General features: G+C 35.7%; 3 protein-coding genes across 3 annotated transcripts; 2 read left to right on the top strand and 1 right to left on the bottom strand.

The window, feature by feature from the left end:
* The first annotated feature begins 9,769 nt into the window (after positions 1-9,769).
* On the top strand, positions 9,770-11,387 carry LOC140820603 (uncharacterized). Its single transcript, XM_073180909.1, has 3 exons — positions 9,770-9,900; positions 10,192-11,182; positions 11,289-11,387. Exons 1-3 carry the CDS (start codon positions 9,770-9,772, stop codon positions 11,385-11,387), a joined length of 1,221 nt encoding a protein of 406 aa, XP_073037010.1.
* A 17-nt stretch (positions 11,388-11,404) lies between these two features.
* LOC140820602 (uncharacterized) lies at positions 11,405-12,385 on the top strand. Its single transcript, XM_073180908.1, has 2 exons — positions 11,405-11,986; positions 12,245-12,385. Exons 1-2 carry the CDS (start codon positions 11,405-11,407, stop codon positions 12,383-12,385), a joined length of 723 nt encoding a protein of 240 aa, XP_073037009.1.
* Positions 12,386-16,050: 3,665 nt separating this feature from the next.
* On the bottom strand, positions 16,051-19,452 carry LOC140820633 (uncharacterized). The gene is made up of 6 exons (XM_073180935.1): positions 19,074-19,452; positions 17,945-18,635; positions 17,727-17,870; positions 16,494-17,623; positions 16,242-16,409; positions 16,051-16,166 (listed from the first exon to the last, which is right to left on the bottom strand). Exons 2-4 carry the CDS (start codon positions 17,945-17,947, stop codon positions 16,748-16,750), a joined length of 1,023 nt encoding a protein of 340 aa, XP_073037036.1. The 5' UTR covers positions 17,948-18,635; positions 19,074-19,452; the 3' UTR covers positions 16,051-16,166; positions 16,242-16,409; positions 16,494-16,747.
* Positions 19,453-20,017: the final 565 nt, after the last annotated feature.

The raw sequence follows: 20,017 nt of genomic DNA, 5'->3' as shown, positions 1-20,017 counted from the left end.
AGTCACAACTAATTCTCATCTTTCAAACTATCATCATTCTCATCACTTCTCAAAATCGTGCACATATGCAATTTTTTCTTAAAATCAAGTATGCAAAGTATTTTTCATAATTTCATAAAAATCTTTTACTTGATTCATAAAAATTTAAAAACATGATAAATTTGTGCTGAGAGTGCTGCTAGGATAAAAAACTCACCCCGGGTGCAAAATCAACATTTTTCCCCTGGAAACCCAAAATGACCATTTTACCCCTGGACATCTAAATTTCAACCCGAAGTTTACAAAAATCCTTAAAACATCCCAAAAAATATTTAAAAGTGTTTCTTAAATGTAAACTCGAGCCCATTTCAAAACTTAATTGATTCGTTTTAAACCTTGTACCGGGATCTCGGTTTTAAACCGAATCGAACCAAAACTTAACCAAATTTCTCCCAACTTTTTACCACAGTTTATAAACACCTTTACTGCCTTAAAACTCTCAAGACCAAGCCCCTAAACCTCTTGCCCATACCCCGTATGTTTCTGGAAAAATTCTATGTGTCGCAACTCGAAACCCTAAAGCACAAAAATTTCAAATTTTTTATCCTTGCCCACAAGCCGATGTGACCAGCCTCTCTTATCCCATCTTAAGACCCTACCGGACCGACCTAAGCCTAGCCTTCAGCCCCATGCAAGCGCACCTCTCGAACCATCAAGAAAGCACACGGTCGAGCCTCCCTTGAAGCGCATCAGCTCCTAACCTAGGGACCCCTCTTCCACTCGAGACCAGCTGTGTTGATACCTCCCCTGGACCTCGGTTGGACCCCCCTGGATCGCACCTTGGTCTGGTTCTGCCCCCTTTCAGCCGCGTCTATCCTACTTTGCACCAAAACCTCTCGAAACCCTAGCCTTCTATGCACATCTCTCGGCATTCAACTAACACCTGCACACTATCGACTACAGCACCATGTCTCCTTAATTAACAGCCTCCACGCCACTTATCAACCAAGAAAATCGGCAACCCCATGCAACTATCCATAAAAACGTGAGCAAGTCAAGGAAATTATCGTACAAACACAATAAACATTAGTATAATAGGGGCTTGAATGAAGAGAAACGAAGATATGTGTGTGCCTTGATGATTATATGATCGAAAGCTTGGAGAAAAACGCGTCGGGGAAGCACCGGAGGAGTGGGGAAGGACTTTTCTCTTCAAAGCTTGAGAGAACCTTGAAGTGGCTGCTGTATTTTTACGAAAATGCTGTTGATGGAATAGAGAGGGGCGTCCACTTCAATATATTAGGGTTATGGTTTGGCTTAATAGGTTCAATTTAAAATATAATACACTAATGGGCCCCTAATCACAATTAATTGGTTTAAAAGGGTTTTTGAGCCCATTAATCTCTAAACAAACCCATCAAGCCCAAAAACATTCCCGAAAAATATTTTGTTTTGATAAGTTTTTGAAAATATTGCCCGAGCCCTAAAAAGTCCTCTGAATTGTTAAAATTTGCGTACCGGCTAAAAATACAGTCCGATGAGTAAAAATACCCAACAAGGCACATCTTTGAAAAAAACTCTTAAAAACACTTCATATGATTTAATTAAAATTCATCATTCAACAAAAAATATTTTATCTTAATTTCCCCGGTCTCCGTTCCTCGTTCGAGCGCGAAATACAACTTAAAACCCTAATGCATTGACTTTTAAAATATCATGAAATAAATCCTAACCATGCAATAATTATGCATTAAATGCATAAAATAAATAAACACATAATTTAAATAAAATCCTAGATTGCATGCATTCAGGTTACGTAAATTTAAATTTCATGAACCTTACATATTTTACCTCCATTAAACTACAGTCGCCAAATTTAACTCCTTGAACTTTGACTATCTTAACAGGGATACGGAATCCGATCATTGTGTGACCCTCAATAGTTCAGAGATATATATAGCGGCGGGTTCATATCTCCATTTGATTCAAAATAACATTTATTCTTATTCAGACTTTCCCTAATTAGTCTCATTCTTTTCCTCAACCCCTTTGTTGGAATTTATGAGTTTCAGAGTTGGACAAATAAATTTGCAAGAGAATTGAAGAAAAAAATTGTTCAGACGTAATCAAGAGATCATAACTTAAAGAAGACTTATCAGACTAAATGGATTAAAAAAAACTAATGTTCTTATAAGAATAAGTAAGTCTTAAAACCGATGACACAAAGTTCAGTAAACAAATTGGAAATTAGAACTGAAGACTTCACATAATTGAACTTAAAAACCTACATCAACTGAAGTATTCAAAACTGAGAAAACATCAGTTTGTATAGATGAACTGATTTGTCAACCAGTTTGACTCATGATCAGTTAGCCACGTCATTAGTTGTAGTATCAGCCGACAATCTGACAGTTAGTACCAAAGCATAACAGATGAAACAGAACAGAACAGTCTGATTCTTTGTACTTCTATCAAATAAAGTCATCTACATGGACTAAACGTGTAGAGGCCCGAAATTCGTATTTGAAAATTTGCGGAAAAATTTGAAATTTTCTTTTTAAAGGTAAATAACTTGCCTCATTCATAAAATAAACTGAATAAAAGTTTTAAGATTTAATGTAACAGCGGAATAAAAGTTTTAAATGTCGAAATAGCAGCGGAAGTAAATATCTGTTTCAAAACCATAACTAAAAATAATTCATCGTGATAAAAATAAGTTTGCACAATAATGATAAGTAAACTGATAAATGAGGTCCTCGGGTTCATACTACTGCCGACCCAAGCTAGCACACTGGTCCCCGCCCTCGGTCCCGACCTCATCAGTACCTACAACAATCGAGTCTAGTGAGTCTAAACACTCAGCATACATATATCGTAGATAACAAGTAAATATATCATAAAATTTCATGCGGTGTAAACATATCATATCGTAAAGCGTAACGTGAAAATATCTTGTCATGGGTAATTATAAATACGTGCATAACTGAACTGAAAATCGTAAGTGAAATGTTTGCTCGATAGAGCCCTGTCATGAAATAGCATATAATAATTTTCTGTTGAGAATATGTTCTACGCAAGTGCCCATAACGTGAGGTGGCCACAAGCAATATCGCATATATCTCAAAAATGAACATTTTATATTTTTATGCACGTAATATAATTAAATATCCTGAATTATTTTACCGAATGGATTGGATCGTTCCCAGGCTCGCTGCGACCTAATTCTTACATGAAAAATATGCAAATGATTTTTCCTTGAAAATAACTTAGTCATTGAACCCAAAAACGGGCCAACCAGACCAACAACTAAATTTCTAACCATGATTCCGTACCCACCCGAACCAACATCGAACCATCATGTAGTCATGATTAAAATACACCTAAAATGATGAAATAAAGCTTTTAAAATTGTACAAGTCGAAATTTGGTGAATGGAGGCCAAAAACAAGAAACGCTCTTTCGAGAGTCAATTTGGCACATTGCACCGTAAATTCTTGTACGACCTGTAACCTTAACCGAATCACAAATGGCCAAAAACATGACCTTCCTAACTCTATGAGGTACTGTCCAGTCCAAGTCCATAGGGTAAAAGCCAAACAAGAACTCAAACGAGCCTCTGAACCGAAGCACAAGCTTGCTGTCCAATGAATATAGCAGCAGCGCTTGTGCTTGCATGCGTTGTTTACAAGGCTAATGGCCATTGGGCCTTGAACCACCGATAAGAGCCTCTTTTCTACAACATAAAGTGTGTCTTGAACCATGGCTAAAGGCCCTAGGCCAGCCACAATCCAAGCAACACCAGAAACAACCCGAAAACTCCCACCCGAGGAACCACGCTGCGCGTGTGGGGAGTATTGCTTCGCTTGTTGTCTTGGTCATTCCAATGGTCATTAGATCGACCATGGCTTGATCTAGACATCATGAGGTATTATGCGAATCATGGCTAAGGGCTAGGAGCCAACCAAGATCAACACAACACCCAAAAGCCGAGACAACTCACGCAGAAAAGAAATAGAGAGCCGAAGGGGTGCTTGTCTTATTTGTTTTAAAAAGCAAGGGGGACGTTAACCAAGCCATGGAAGGGAATCTTGGTCATGTCCTAGACATTTCAAGGAAGGATTCTAACCATGGCTACAGCCCCTAGGGCAGACAAGATCAGAATCTTCACCTTAGACAAGAAACATGCAAATCGGGACACGAAAATGACATGATGGGGAGTTGCTGTCAAAACGTGTTGCAAAGGAGGAAAGGGCTGCAACTAATGGACTACCACCTTCCTAGCAGACCCTATAACATGACCATAAGCAACCATGAGCCCCTAGAAATCGAGCCAACCCTGAAATCACAAAAACATACCAAACTGTGAAGGCATAGGAGAAACCGAAAAATTCTGCACATAAATTTTTGAAAGTTCTTGACAATATTTCAGTTTTTGCCTTTTCAATCATGCACAAGAAATGTTTTAAAATATTAATAGGACTTGATTGAAGAGTAAAATAATGATAGAAATATGCCTTGGATTTGTTTTGAAAGAAAAACAAACGAATACAATAACGCGGCGCGGTGGAGACGGAGTTGTTTTTTCTTACTAGTTTTTTTTCTCTCTTGTTTCTTCCTAGGAGACTCACGATTTTCTTCTCTGAAAATGCTCTGAAATTTTGAGAATGGTGAGGGAGAAATGAAGGATAGGAATGAAGGGAAAGTCTACAAATAAAATGGGATAGAATGGCAAGATCATATCTTTCTATCCTAGAGTTTGATAGATAAAGAATGATATGACATATCAAAGGATTTGAGGTTGATTTGCTAGGGGTGAGGTCGATTCTATCATTCAAACACAAGGGAAAAATTGTTTAATTGTTAGTTATAGAAGATTAAATGGTGATGGAATTATCTACCAAGAATGGATTAAGGAAATTAATCAAGTGGTGGGTTGTCAAACTTTTATCAAATCTTCTAAGGAGGTGGCCAATTTTTACTAGATAAATGAGGATGAAATATTGCTAAATTATTAATTATTGGGGAAATAAAATTGTGGGAATTATTCTACCATGAAGGGATAAGGAAAGATATCAAAGATGGAGTGGCTAAAATTAAAATCATATTCTCAAAGTGGTGGCCAAAATTATGCTTAATAAATGAAGGGAAATATTGCTTAATTATTGAATTTTAAATATTTAAAGTTTTATCACCCATTAAGTATTTTAGTGAATTAATAAATTAATTATTGAACCTAAATGAACTTATTTACTACTTATCTCAAATTACTTAAATAATTCCTTAAACTTTCTTTTACAATAAAATAACTTATTATTTATCTTAAATAAATTTTTGGAATGTTTTCTTAATATTAAATTTTATCTCAATACTCCAACTCCAGTCCGACCTCACTTATTTAAATGAAAAGACAAAATTATAATTACGCGATTTAAAATAAACAATCATGACTAACAACTTTAAAAATGCTTTAAATAATAAAGAAACCATTTTTAATTTAAATACTAGAAATTATGCATGGCTTATACGTAGTCTGATTTAACGGGTTCTACAAAACGACAATTCAACGGATATTAATCTATAGCTGATAGATTCAATTGAAGAAGATTGGTGAAAAACACTGAACGAACTATCTATAATCGCCAATCAGTTGCGATATATTCCCAGGCATTTTTCAGTTTATAAATCGCACAATATATCTCTTATTTCATTGTATTTATTCATATCATTCAGGCTACTATTTAGAGTTACTCAGTTAACTATTATAAGGTGTTGAAAAACTAAAAATTTCAGTTTGGCAGTGTATAAGTTCAACTGAAGTGGATTATTACAATCTATTGTAATACATCAAAATCTTTAATGAAAAATATATCCTTGAGATAGAAGGGGTGACGTAGGAGCATTTGAAGTTTTCGAACATCTATAAAAATCGTATCTTCTATTCTATCATTAATTCAGTTTTTACAGGACCTCAACTTAGGTATTTAATCTATATTTCAGACTATTTTCGAACTATCACTAGTTGACTGATTTATATCGAAAAACAAGATTTCAAGATCAATTCAATCAAAGAACTGATTCATATAAAAAAGATTGCATTATTCGACCTCTACTTCTAAACACTCCAACTAGTGATAGAAATAACATAGCATTTTAAACTTCAATTGCAAAAAAACAAATCTCTAAATCATCCACTAACCAAAAGTCCTACGTCGACATTTAAAAGATCAACTAACAATAAAACAAAGCATAAAAATCCCTAATAAAGTCATTAACATAAATTTTTCAAATACTTTATCTATCAAGCTAATGCGGAAAATAAAGGTCTCTCGGCAGTGTACTGCAGCACTCGATCCACTCAATCGTCAGCGCCTCTCATAATATCAACAAATCTTGAATCATACAAACCTAGTGAGTCTAACGGCTCAACACGTTCTAAACAAAAATAACAAATAATACATATACAATCACAAGCATTTAAACAAATCATACTTTTATTTAAAATTGCTTTTAAACATAAATAAACAATTTAAATTATTTTTAAGCACAAATAAATCATTTAAAAACTTTTAAGCATAAATCATATATCATAAAATCGTAAAAATTGTAAAGCTTTTAATCCTTTATCATTTTGGGTGAAGTTTGATCTTTGAAAGTGATTAGCTTTTATCCTTTGATCCTGATCAGTCTTCAGCTCCACGTGGTCCATGCGGGTAGGCACTAGGCTCTACCGTGGAAATACAATCGTCGGGGTCTCTCTGGGTCTTGTCCCGTAAACTGTGTCCCTCTGGGGCCTTGGCCCTCACGATATCCCCACAAAATCATATATTATATCTTTTGTCACAATCAATTCACATCCCTCAAAATATTTTTCATTTTCTTTTAAAAGCGTAAAATATCACAACTTTCGAAAAATAACATTTTAATAGTAATAATTGCACAACTTTATCATAAATAATAAAATATTATATTTTTGTTAAAATCATCATTTAAATCATAAAATATCAATTAACATGAATTATTATCCTTCAGGATGCCAAGCTTTTACGTATTTCCCAACTGTAGAATGACCGTTTTGCCCCTAGACGTATAATTTCTCGATTTTATCTTTTTATTACTTTTAATGACATGGGCTTATCCATATAATTATTTAAGCTTAAATCTAATTTTCCATAATTTTATTTATCTTAATTTGACAATTTTCGATTAATTCTTTAACTAACTACTCATTAGGCGTTTATGTAACGTCCCGAAAATTTGAAGGTCCACGCGAACCACATGCATGCAATTATTAAATTATCTTGTATTTTAATTAAATGTTTTAATTGCATGGATTAATTGCATGTTTAAAATATACTTTTCTACATGGTTGCATTAAAATGTAATTTAAAGGTTATTCGAGTTGCGATCGAGGAACGGAGACCGAGGGATGAAAAATAGAAAATGTTTTTAATAAATAATTGTTTTTAAAATATGATTGATGCTTTTTAGTATTTATTAAAATGAGGGGTTGTGAGGTGAATTTAATACGCCGGGACGTAAATTTTTATCAGTGTTGGATTTTCAACAAAAATATAAACGTTTTGGCAACCCGGCTAATAAATTCAAAAATTTATTTAAACAAAAACTTTGGTTAAATTTTATTTATGTCCTAATTAGACTAATGGGCCTAATTTAATGGCTTAATAGGCCTAAAGCCTAGTTAGTAAACTAATTAGGATATAATATGTCAATTAACCTACCCCTAGCATCACAATTCACGCCACCCACTACTTTGAAAAATCTGAAATTCTCTCCCAATCTCACCATAGCACACGGCACACACCATCACTAATTTGAAGAAGAAATTTCGAAGGTTCAAGCAAAAGTTCAAGCCAAGGTGTCCCTCCGTTCTTCGTCGTCAACGGATTTTCGTGCGTAAATTACGCAAAGGCACGTCATATTCTCCTTTTACTCGTCATCACACCATAGTAATTGTTTTTGCATAATTTTTGAGGAAAAACATGGCGCACACGTTGAATTTTCGTAACTTCATGCATATGTGTTTTAAACTTGTGTTTTTTATTTCAAAAATCATGTTTTGTATGTGTTAAGGGGCTGCCATGATATAAATTATGATCAAGCATTGTTTTATATGAGTTTAGTGCCCTAGAACATCAACATAATGCTGCACACGTGAATTAAACAAGCTGGACTGAATTCTGGTATGGGTTGTGAGCTTAGGGGTTCGACTGTTGGGTTTTGTGGCTGGGCTTTGGTTCGTCTTGGTACCAGGGCTAGATAGGGACGTGGTTGAGTCAAGGGAAGAGTCATAGCCATGCTAGGACTCGAAAAGCAGGGGCTTGGGAGGAGTCCTAGCAAGGTAGGACAACACCCGAGAGCCCAAGGGAAATCATGTGCAGGGTGTTGTTGCTTGTGCAGGGAGGAAAGGCTCGGCCAGGGGGCTATGGGCTGGGATAGGTCGACTATTTAGGGTGGGTGCTTGAGGGTCTGGTTCAAGGTCTGCTCCGTTGGTTAGGTGGCTAAGCAAGAAAACAAGAGCCCTTGCCAAGTGGGTCTTCTCGGCTGTGTTTCTGCAGCTATTTTGTGGTTTCGGTTTTAGGGGCTTGGGTCGTTCCAGGGCCTGGGGCAGTGGTTATGGTAGTACCTTAGGGTCATAGGGTGAGTCTTGTGGTGGTGGTTCATGGGATGGATGGTCGGGTAGAGCGCTGGAACTAGAAACTCGAAAGCTGCACAGAAATTGGCCTCACATGAGGGGCTGTCACGTTTCTAATTTTTGGGGCTTAGTTGATGGTTCTGAGTAAAAAGGGACTTAACCATGGTCTTAATTTGTGTCTAAGGGTAACGTCTAGGGCCTGGTTCGGGTCCAGTTCGAGTCGGTTTAAGCATGAAGTGGTTAGAAGCATGTATGTCTCGTTTGCTCAACGGTGGGTTTTTGGGCTTATGGCTTCGGTTTTGGAGCTTAGGGTCAGGTCCAATGGGTTCTAATGGTTCAGGAGGATTCCTAGAGGGGTTGGCTAGGGTTTGGCTCGAGGTGGCTCGGGCATGGCTCGAGTAAATTAGGAGATGACTCGGTGTGTTCGACAAGGTGTCAAAAAACAAAAATAATAAAGCTAAAACTAAATCCAAGGGTCCACGGGGGTGGATCACGACTTGGAAGGCTAGAATAAATAATAAAAATATTATGTTTAAAATTTGGGATCAAAATAACGGCAAATTGCTCATAAATGCCTAAAAGTAAACATACATTTGCTTCCAATCCCCATGTCAGGTATGTTTTAAGTCCCTGACATCTTTCCTTGTGGAGTTTAGGTCCCTAATTGGTAACAATTTACCATGGTGCCCTCAAATTTTTTTGAAAACCGTAAATACCCTTATATGGGCAAGTTTAAAAAATGTAAATCTTTCCCAAGAAACCCAAATTGGTCGACTCTCATTATCATCAACCCTTAAACACTCTGATCTTCCCATTGCCGATGAAAATGGTTGGAAAAAATTGTGGCAAAATCCTTTCAACGACTAAACAAGAGTAAACTTTGCACCCAATATCTCTTATTTTTCTGCAATCTCTCGTCCCTTTTGTCCTTTTACCTTGCTGTGTAATGGAATTTGCTGGAGTTGGGTCATCATCAAATCTTGAGTTTCTTGGTACCTGCAAGTTCAATAACCAACTCTTTGTGATTTCGATTTTCAGTGGGTGTAGTTTGTTTGATATTTTTGCTAGTCTTGGGAAAAAAACGAGGAGATTAATGCTGAATCTATTACTCTGCGATACCTAGCTCCCCAACATAAGATGTACGTGACGTTGAACGATGATGATGATGTGCTTAATATGATCCATCTTCATATGTGTATGAAGCTTACACTGATTGAACTGTTGGCAGAGAGAAAAGAGCAGATTGGAGGTGGAAAATCTGTGGAGAGGTAGTATCGTTATTTTGTTCCATAGAGTATGTTGTGTTATATTGGTAAGTATTATTTGTTCATATTGCACGCTTTTTTTAGTGATAATCCTGGAAGATAAGAATACTGTGGTTTTGTATTGTGTATGTGTTCGACTAATTGAAGCAGTAGTCTTTTTTGTGTCATTATTTCCATTTGAGTAATTAAATTGATGCCCAAATTTTCAGTATCTATTGTAGTACTATTGTTTTCCATTAGAAAACTTAGTTTTTACATATTTATTACTGAATATATGGTTATGATATTGGTAAGGGTTGAGGAAGATGACAGACATTCCAGTAGTGATAACAAGTTCGAAGATGCCCCCGCACAAAATTCCATTGACGCTTGGTTTCATTGCATCCGAGGCGAGGGGCAAATATTCAAGGATGCTGCAGAATGTAGGACCTATATTAAAAAGTATTCAATTGCTACCAGACGTTCATATTTATATAAAAAAAATGATCGAGAAAAGATTATCGCTATTTGTAGTGTAAAAAGTTGTAAATGGAGGATTTATGCTTCTCGACATAAAGCAGACAATCTATTTGGGATTAGAAAATGCAATTTACAACACTCGTGTGGGGAGTATAATTTACGTAGTAGAGGGCATCCTAGAGCTGATGCAGCTTGGGTTGCTAATGTATTGAAGGATAAATTGAGGGGAGAGCCTTCTTATCGTCCTTGTTTAATGATGAGGGATTTACATAGGGACTATGGAGTAGAGATAGGTTATCGAAAGGTGTGTAAGGGCAAGGAAATAGCGATGCATGATATTCACGGTTCAGAAAAGGGCTGCTACGATAGATTGAGATGGTATTGCCAAGCCGTTAGAGAAACAAATCCTGGTAGTGTTGCTGAATGTGAGATAGATCCGGTGAACAATAAGTTTAAACGATTATTCATTTGTTTTAATGCTTGTGCAGTTGGTTTTGCTACTGGTTGTAGACCGTTGATATTTTTGGATGGCACTCACATAAAAATTAAATACAAAGGAAGTATGCTACTTGCTGTGACAAAGGATGCCAATGACGATCTTTTCACTTTAGCATATTCTGTAGTAGATGCGGAGAATGATTCTAATTGGGAATGGTTTTGTTATCATTTGAGATGTATCATACTTACGCATCATACCATTGGATTCGACAAATTCACTTTTTTCTCAGACAGACATCCTGGGATTATCAAGGCTATCCAACTTTTGTTTCCGGATAGTCATCATGCGTATTGTTTGAGGCACTTGGTCGATAATTTTGTGAAGACGGTTAGTACTTAATTAATGTTTTCTGTGTGTATTATATGATTAAATAGTTATAATTTATGTACAGTTATAAGAAAAAAATTTATTACTTGTCTTTTTGTCATTACAGGTGTTGCGAAGTTATCCTCTACATAACAAAAAACATTGGTCGTCGGTATTCAAAAAAGCTGCCTATGCCCCATCACAACATGAGTTTCACAGCACATAAATAATATCTTCGAGTCAATGCCACTTGCAATAGCATTTATTCAAAAGTCTGAGCCTGAAAGTTGGGCTAATGCTTTGTTTCGTGGAAATCGTTGGGGTGTTATAAATAATAACATCGCTGAATGTTGGAATAATTGGGTTAAACCAGCTCGTTATCTCCCTGTTGTTTCTATGGTTGACCATATACGTGTGCAAATAATGAATATGATGCACCGACGACACGAAGAAACATTAGGCATGGTGAAAGAATTAAGCCCAGCAAAGGAGAAGGCTGTTCTGAGCACATACATTGAATCTCGCACCTTGAGAGTGCACCGTTCATGTTGTTGGAAGTTTGAAGTAGTTGATTGTGATAAAACATGTGCCGTTGATTTGAATGAATGGACTTGTTCATGTAGAGCTTGGCAGATCCATATGCTCCCTTGCAAACATGCTTGTGCTGCCATAGAATCGAAGTCAATGTTGGTATACGCCTTCTGTGATAAATTTTTCAAAAGTGATATGTATCGTCAAACATACAAGGGCATTATTAATCCCATACCGACATTTGAAATGTATGAGTTTAATGGCGATGAAGGATATGTAATCAATGCTCCTGATGTGCGTAGTCAGCCAGGGCGTAGAAAGACTCAAAGAATACCATCCCAAATTCAATCACGTCGGTCAAAGTGTAGTCGTTGTCATGTACGAGGACACAACCGAAGAAGCTGCAAAGTAGCTATAAACTAGCTTATTTTGTCTTTTTGGTTTTGTTCGAATGGTGCTCGTAGAAATTTGTTCACTTTTCGTTGACCATTTCCAATATCATTTTCATTTGTTATTTTCTTGAAGTTGATACAAATTTGCTCATTTGTACAGGAAAAGGACAACAATGGATTCAATTTTGGATGTGCACAAGAGGAGACACACCCGTTCCAGAGGCAGCATTGGCAGTGTAGCCTTGAGTTGATTATTGTGTTTTTGCATACTGTTTGTGTTGAGTTGTCAGGTGTTATATGATTTGTTGAATCTGATTTCTGTTGTCACATTTCATGTATTGTCTTTGTAATGTATACAATTTGTTGTTCAGTTTCATAATGATGTTGTGCCACTGTTGTATGATCCAATAATATTTCTGAATGTATTTTCTTCCACTGGTGTATGTTGTTCTGGACCGCCACTGTTGTATGATCCAATAATATTTCTGAATGATTTTTCTTCCACTGGTGTATGTTGTTCCGGACCTACTGGTACATGTGGTTGATTGTCTGTTGTTCATTTTCTGGTTTGTATTCATTGTGGCTGATTATATCACATGGGAAAAAAAATGTAGCACAAAATAGGCTGAATCTAGTATCATATATATATATCGATATGGCACACAGTTGCCAAAATTCTGGTACAAATATTTCATGAAGTTGGAATTTGGATGCTCGTATAATATGTGTATATTATTGTGTTCTGGACACCTACTCTGGTACATGTGGTTTATTGTTTGTTGTCCATTTTCTAGTTTGTATTCATTGTCACCGATTATATGACATGGGGAAAAAATGTAGCACAAAATAGGCTGAATCTAGTATCATATAATATCGATATGGCACACAATTGCCAAAATTCCGGTACAAATATTTCATGAAGTTGGAATTTGGATGCTCCTATAATATGTGTGTGTTATTGTGTTCGGGACACCTACTGGTACATGTGGTGATTGTTTGTTGTCCATTTTTCTGGTTTGTAATGAGATGGGGGAAAAAATGTAGCACAAAATAGGCTGAATCTAGTATCATATATGTATCGATATGGCATACAATTGCCAAAATTCTGGTACAAATATTTCGCAATTCACCTAGACATTAATACAAACATTATTGAAGCATGCAAAGCATAATAACACATTGTCCGTGATGACCATTTCACTTGGATATTAAAACAAACACAAGAGCTACCATGAGAAAACTTGCAATTAAAAAACATGTGCAACCGAAACAACAACAAATTCCTTCCATATTGTTGGCCATGTTGTCGTTCTTATCAGAGAGAACGTTATCATCATGTGGTGGAAAACCATGTGTCGATGAAGAGGCAGATTTCGAGTAGCTGAACGTTGTTTTCATAGGTGTACTGATGTTGGATTTTGATGTATTTTCTTCAAGTACTTGGCCGTGGTATTCATCACACCAGTAAAACCGATTACGGTGTCATAGCTCTCGAGGGCAAATGTAGTAATACTTTCCCGGACGGGTAGCTCGTGGCCCAGCTTCTCGTAAAGTCATTTTTCCATAGCCACATTGGCATTCGGGTGCATCCTTGAACTCCATTCAGCAACAATGGAAGTCGTGTCTTGTTACAGAAGGAAGAGAAGTGAAGTGAAGATAGTTGAGAAGGGAATCGAACCGAAAATTGATGTTGTGGTCTATGTTCAAAACTTTTCAGAGTCAAAGTTGTGTACAACTTTTGTGACGGGCAAAATAGTAGAATGAAGGTGATGTTTTTGTTTTTTTCTCTAGTATGAATGTGTAATTTGGTCATTGTGAATGGTGCTCCATTTTTAAACTTTACTACTAGATAATAGTCACTGTAGTGCTTCATAAAGGAATTATTATCCCGTAATTCGGATATTATGTACCTTTGTTTTACAAATATAGATAGATATGGTGTACACCTAGGCATAGTTTGGTAAACATGATATGATAAACATGTGATATATAATATAAGGATAAGTCAAAGATAAATATGGATAGATATGGTGTACACTTAGCCGACAATGCTTGCATGATTTATTTATATAATTATCTCGAGCCGTTTCTATAATTATCATATTATATAAAATGATCTAATAAAAAAATATTTATTTGATTTTAATTTCTACCGACTATCAAAGATTTATAAAAACCATTATATAATTAGCATCTAGTCATACTAACATATCGAATCATGCTATATAAATGTTTATTCATATTATCTAACATTCACTAACAATAAACATATTGACTAACAATGATGAATGTTGCTTAACATTGATTCATGTTACCTAACATTGATTAGTTATAAACATATGGAATCATGTTTCATATTAGGGATTCATGTTACACAATATTGATTCATATTAAACAAATGTATTCAATTTACATAAATGTTGATTCATGTTATCTAACATTCATTCATGGGCGCACAACTAGTACACGGATGCATGGTCGTCGACGTGCTGCTCAATTTTAGGACAATGATACCACAAATTGGTCAATGAGGTGCTCCTTAATAAACAAAGTGTACTGTATTTCTGATTCTTTGCGCCAATATTTTAGAAAAAGAATTCATGGGCGCACAACTAGTACATGGACGCATGGTCGTCGACGTGGTGCTCAATTTTAGGACAATGGTACCACGAATTGGTTAATGAGGTGCTCCTTAATAAACAAAGTGTACTGTATTTCTGATTCTTTGCGCCAATATTTTAGAAAATGAATTCATGGGCGCACAACTAGTACATGGACGCATGTTCGCCGACATGGTGCTCAGTTTTGGGACAATGGTACCACGAATTGGTTAATGAGGTGCTCCTTAATAAACAAAGTGTACTGTATTTCTGATTCTTTGCGCCAATATTTTAGAAAAGGAATTCATGGGCGCACAACTAGTACATGGACGCATGGTCGTCGACGTGGTGCTCAATTTTAGGAAAATGGTACCACGAATTGGTTAATGAGGTGCTCTTTAATAAACAAAGTGTACTGTATTTATGATTCTTTGCGCCAATATTCTAGAAAAGGAATTCATGGGCGCACAACTAGTACATGGACGCATGATCGTCGACGTGGTGCTCAGTTTTAGGACAATGGTACCACGAATTGGTTAATGAGGTGCTCCTTAAGAAACAAAGTGTACTGTATTTCTGATTCTTTGCGCCAATATTTTAGAAAAGGAATTCATGGGCGCACAACTAGTACATGGACGCATGGTCGTCGACGTGGTGCTCATTTTTAGGACAATGGTACCACAAATTGGTTAATGAGGTGCTCCTTAATAAACAAAGTGTACTGTATTTCTGTTTCTTTGCGCCAATATTTTAGAAAAGGAGGACATGGTCTTTAGATTACTAATTTTTCACCATCATATGTTTGTCAACAGTACAAAAGAGGCAACAACACAAAATCTCAAATTAACACAAAAGGGAGCCCAAGTTTAAACATCTTCTATACTAAACAAATGTATTTTTCAATAGTCCATTACCATCAGAAATTATAGTGGCGGCAATACGGGCTCGATAAGTGTCCATCTTTACATCTTGTTCATATGCCCAAATTTCTTCAGTAGCTCAACAGAGACACTCTATCCACATGCATGTATAAACGCCACAATCCAGAGATGTACCTTGTTGACGACATCGTTGTCTCAAAACCTCATCATTGCCTATGGTGAATCCGGATATATGTGACACACAAACACTCAAAAAACGTGCCTGCAATAAATAAAATTGATCGACACTGGAATCATTACTATTGTTGGAATATAATATTGTCAGACTTACCATTACTTTAGCAGTCCCAACTGAAAATGGATCGTGAAGTGAATTGAAAAGTAGGAATTTCCCTTCAGATGCTTTGAAAACTAGCAAATACCAATGAAATCTGTCATTAATTGGAAAAATGATATACTTGAATCTTCTAAAAAGATCTTCGTTTAGGTCATTCAACTTCTCTCGCGTCGTGGATGTCAGCCTACCAATGAAATTTCCATACTCTGTCTTGCTTATACGTCTCCTTTTACCGTATCGTACCAAAGCTTCCAGCACTTCCTTCTACAAATAAAAAATATATATATACTCATTCTCTATAATTCAATAAGTTGAACAAGAATTCAATTTCAATCGCACCTGTACCAACGTGTCCATACAGTAAGTCTCAAATCCGTAATCCATATTTTCTTTTGCATTATTCTCATGTACACATCTATCATAATGCCACTGACGAGCTCACGAAACAAGAAGTCACAAAACACTGGTCCAGTCAAACAAATATGCTCATCCATCCAAATTGTAACACTACAGGAATAGAATACAAAATTCATTACAAACATTGACAAAAAATTATTATGAACAAAAATAAAATATCAAAGATATACATACTCCAATTCTTCACTATTCAGGAATTCTGTCAACAACTTCCTCTGTTCTACAGAAATTTCTTCACTCCCACAAAAATCGCTTCTACCTTTGAATTTCAACATGCAAGTCTTAAGAGGACTATTTCCCTCGTCAACATCTTGGAAATAATTTTCCTATGTTGCAATATATTTTTAATATAAGATGCAAAAAAGATTAGCCGTGGTATAAATAAGAAAATTGACATATTATTGAGATAAAAGTAACTATTCGGGGAATTAATTGTGCAACATTGATCGGAAAACCTGTTTTTTGGAACGCCTCTTCCGTTTTGGTATAGAGCTGGTTGGAGTCACAAAACTCGTGGGTTTTCTCTTTTTCACACGATCATCCCTAGTCCTCACGGTATCTACAATTGAAGATTGAAAAAGGGTGATCTTCGGCACTTCTGAAGTACCAATTCCACTGCCAGCATCATTATCATCATCGTCAATTGTTCCACTCCCGCTATTTCGACCAAACACATAATTATTTTCATCAAATGAAGCGGTTGCAAATTCAGGGCCTAATACTTTGTTGTTTTCTATCTCCAAATCAACATCAACATTATGCATCATCAAATTTGCATTAGGTACAATTGCAATATTATCAGCTGAAGGATTTCCAGAATCAGTTCTTTTCACTTCGTTATGCTCTTTATTACATGAAAAATTCATAGAATCAGCTACCCTCGGTTCATGGTTTTCTTTATGCAAATCAGCAACAACATTCTTCACCATTACGTCAATAGCATCATCACAATTATGAGCTACATATTTTGCAGAATCAGCAGCCTGTTCTTTATGAAGCTGCCTAGCCTCCTCCCAGTGTTCCTCAATAATCTCATCCAATGATTTATCACTCTGCTCAACATCCTCCAACTTTAAATCAATAATCTCATCGTTCTTCTTAGAAAACAATGATCTTGTGGCTACATGTAAAATACTTTCTCGCTCTAGTTCAACACATTTCATTTTCAACATTTTCAGTTCATCCTTTTGTTTTTTTAAAATTTTTACAAATTTTCTCACTTGAGATCTACCATTTTCCAGCTCAGTTGCATGTTTTATGTCCAACAACTCCCTCTCCTCAGAAAATGGTACAATTGGTAGAACCTGTTCAACAGTACAAAAAAATAAAATTTCCTGTCAGTTCATCCATCCATTATATTTACAAAGCGAGATTACTTGAAATATACTCGGATGAAATAAGACCAACTTGGGTTGAATCTATGGAATTCAATATTGATTCAGCTCCAACAAACTTCAATGGAATCTTGCTTTCCACCCATCGAAACAACCGAGGGGAAACATGTAAACCGGTGCACACTCCTAAGACTGGAACCCTCTCATATACCCACGCCTAAAACAAATAAGAAAATCGCAAAATTATTAAGAACAAAATTGTGTTTCATAAAAATAAAACACAATACTAACCATTAAACCAACAGTGCTTCCGTCTAAATAGGTTTTACTTCCGACGTCACGTAAACCTCGGCACAAAAATCGGAAGGCAGCATCTCCCCAAGCATACTCGAAAAAGTCGAAAGGTCATCGAGATAAGGGAAAATAAAAGCAGGGATTGAATAATTACAAGTTGGAAATATTATGCAGTTGAAAACAAACAAGATAAAAAAACGAACAAAATCATCGACTTCACTGCTATCATCACTGGCAGCAAGTGAACTAAGTTTTTTAAAAATATCTGCACGTCTGGCATTCGTCACTTTTCCTTCAAAATGACGAGACAAAAATTTGGAATCCACTTTCAGGTCCAAATCAACATGTTGTCCAACATAACACAGCCCGAGAATAAGAGAGAAATCCGCTGAAGTAAAAGGTATTGAGATATCTTCACCAACAACTAACGAGCACGAATCAAACTGAAATCTATTGAGAATATAATCAATTCTTGAACTACTTATCCCAAGGGCAGGAATATCGATCCACTTCGCAAAAGGCGTATATTTTATCCGCCCAATTTGTTGCTCACCTAAGACAGGCTTCAATTTTTTCATCACGAATTTAAAGAAATGGGGGGAACAACGTGAAAGTAGCTTTGAACATAATTCATTTTCATCCTTCTGCTGATCACCAGATTCAACAAGGTTCTTCTCAACAACAAACTCTACATTAAAAAATGAGAACAAGATAAGGAATCTATCTCTGATATATATATATATATATATATATATATATATATATATATTTATATATATTTATATATCAGAACCTGAATTTTTTTTTTTACAAAGAATCTAGGGTAAATATATACACAAATACAGAGAGTCGATGAACTATCAATCATATCACTGTTTCCACAAAATAACGTCGTCATTGGGGATAATTGGTTCATAAAGCCGTCACTTTTTAACATGATTTATAAACTTCATCTGCAATCTTCAGAAATTATGCAATATAATTAAATAACCAAGTTCAGAACAATATCAAAAGAGAACCCTAGAAATTGAGGATAAATGTGCCTAATCAATGGGAAAACAATTCGAGCGCTCACTGTCATAAAAAGAACCAAAATTACGAAACAAAATAAATGAAATATACAGACCTGATTTCCGCGTTCTCTGCTTTCTCTCTTTCACAACTTTCTTCACTATCTTCTTTCGTGGTGATTTACTCGTCCTTCTCTCCTTTGCTTCTATACTCTTCTTCGGATTCTTGTACTCAAGTGTTTTACCCATTTTGTCTCTCTGTTGCTCGCTTTCTTTTGCCAATGTTTTCCTTCGATTCACAGTGGAGATGTCGGGAAGATACAAGAGAGAAGGGGAAAAAAATAAATACAAAGCCTGTTTAAGGGTTTTCAAAAAATATCAAGGGCAAAAATGTAACTTCATGCCATTTAGGGACCTGAAACATATATTAAAATGGGTCGGGGAGTTTCAAACGATTTTTTCTGACATGGGGACTGAAAAAACATTTTTGTTTGCTTTTGGGGATTTTTGAGGAGTTTACCCTCAAAATAACGAGTTTTGGATTTATTCGAGATTTAATCGCCGCACGAAACGCTAATTAATTAAGCTTAAATAATTATTTTAAGTCTAAGTTTTCAATTCGGGAATTTTATATTAAGGTTTGGTTTAATTCGGGATTAAAACGCATTAATACGTCACATTTAAAGATTAATTTAAAAGTCCTCGATTAGGCTAAATAAAAATATGAGAAAATTCATGTAGGCTTAAATAATTATTTGGGACATATTAGAGTCAATAAAATTAAGAAAATGTCAAAAACGGGAAATTTTACATCAAGGGGTAAAACGGTCTTTTTACACCTAGAAATTAGTAAACGTCATGGCAGTGTCCTAAATGCTATTTTATATGCTAATATGATTATTTTTCATGATTATGGATGTCTATGAATTTTTAAGATGTTAACACGTTTATTTTAAATGTTTACGGATTTTTAAAATGTTAAAATGTTTATTTCAAAACATTTATGTTTTTTTATGATTTTTATATGTTAGAACGTTTATTTTAAATGTTCATGGATTTT

Source organism: Primulina eburnea, unplaced genomic scaffold, assembly GCF_022965805.1.
Source record: "Primulina eburnea isolate SZY01 unplaced genomic scaffold, ASM2296580v1 ctg128_ERROPOS2300000, whole genome shotgun sequence".
Taxonomy (NCBI): domain Eukaryota; kingdom Viridiplantae; phylum Streptophyta; class Magnoliopsida; order Lamiales; family Gesneriaceae; genus Primulina; species Primulina eburnea.
The sequence above is the reverse complement of the archived record's forward strand: the minus strand, read 5'-3'. Positions and strand labels throughout refer to the sequence as shown.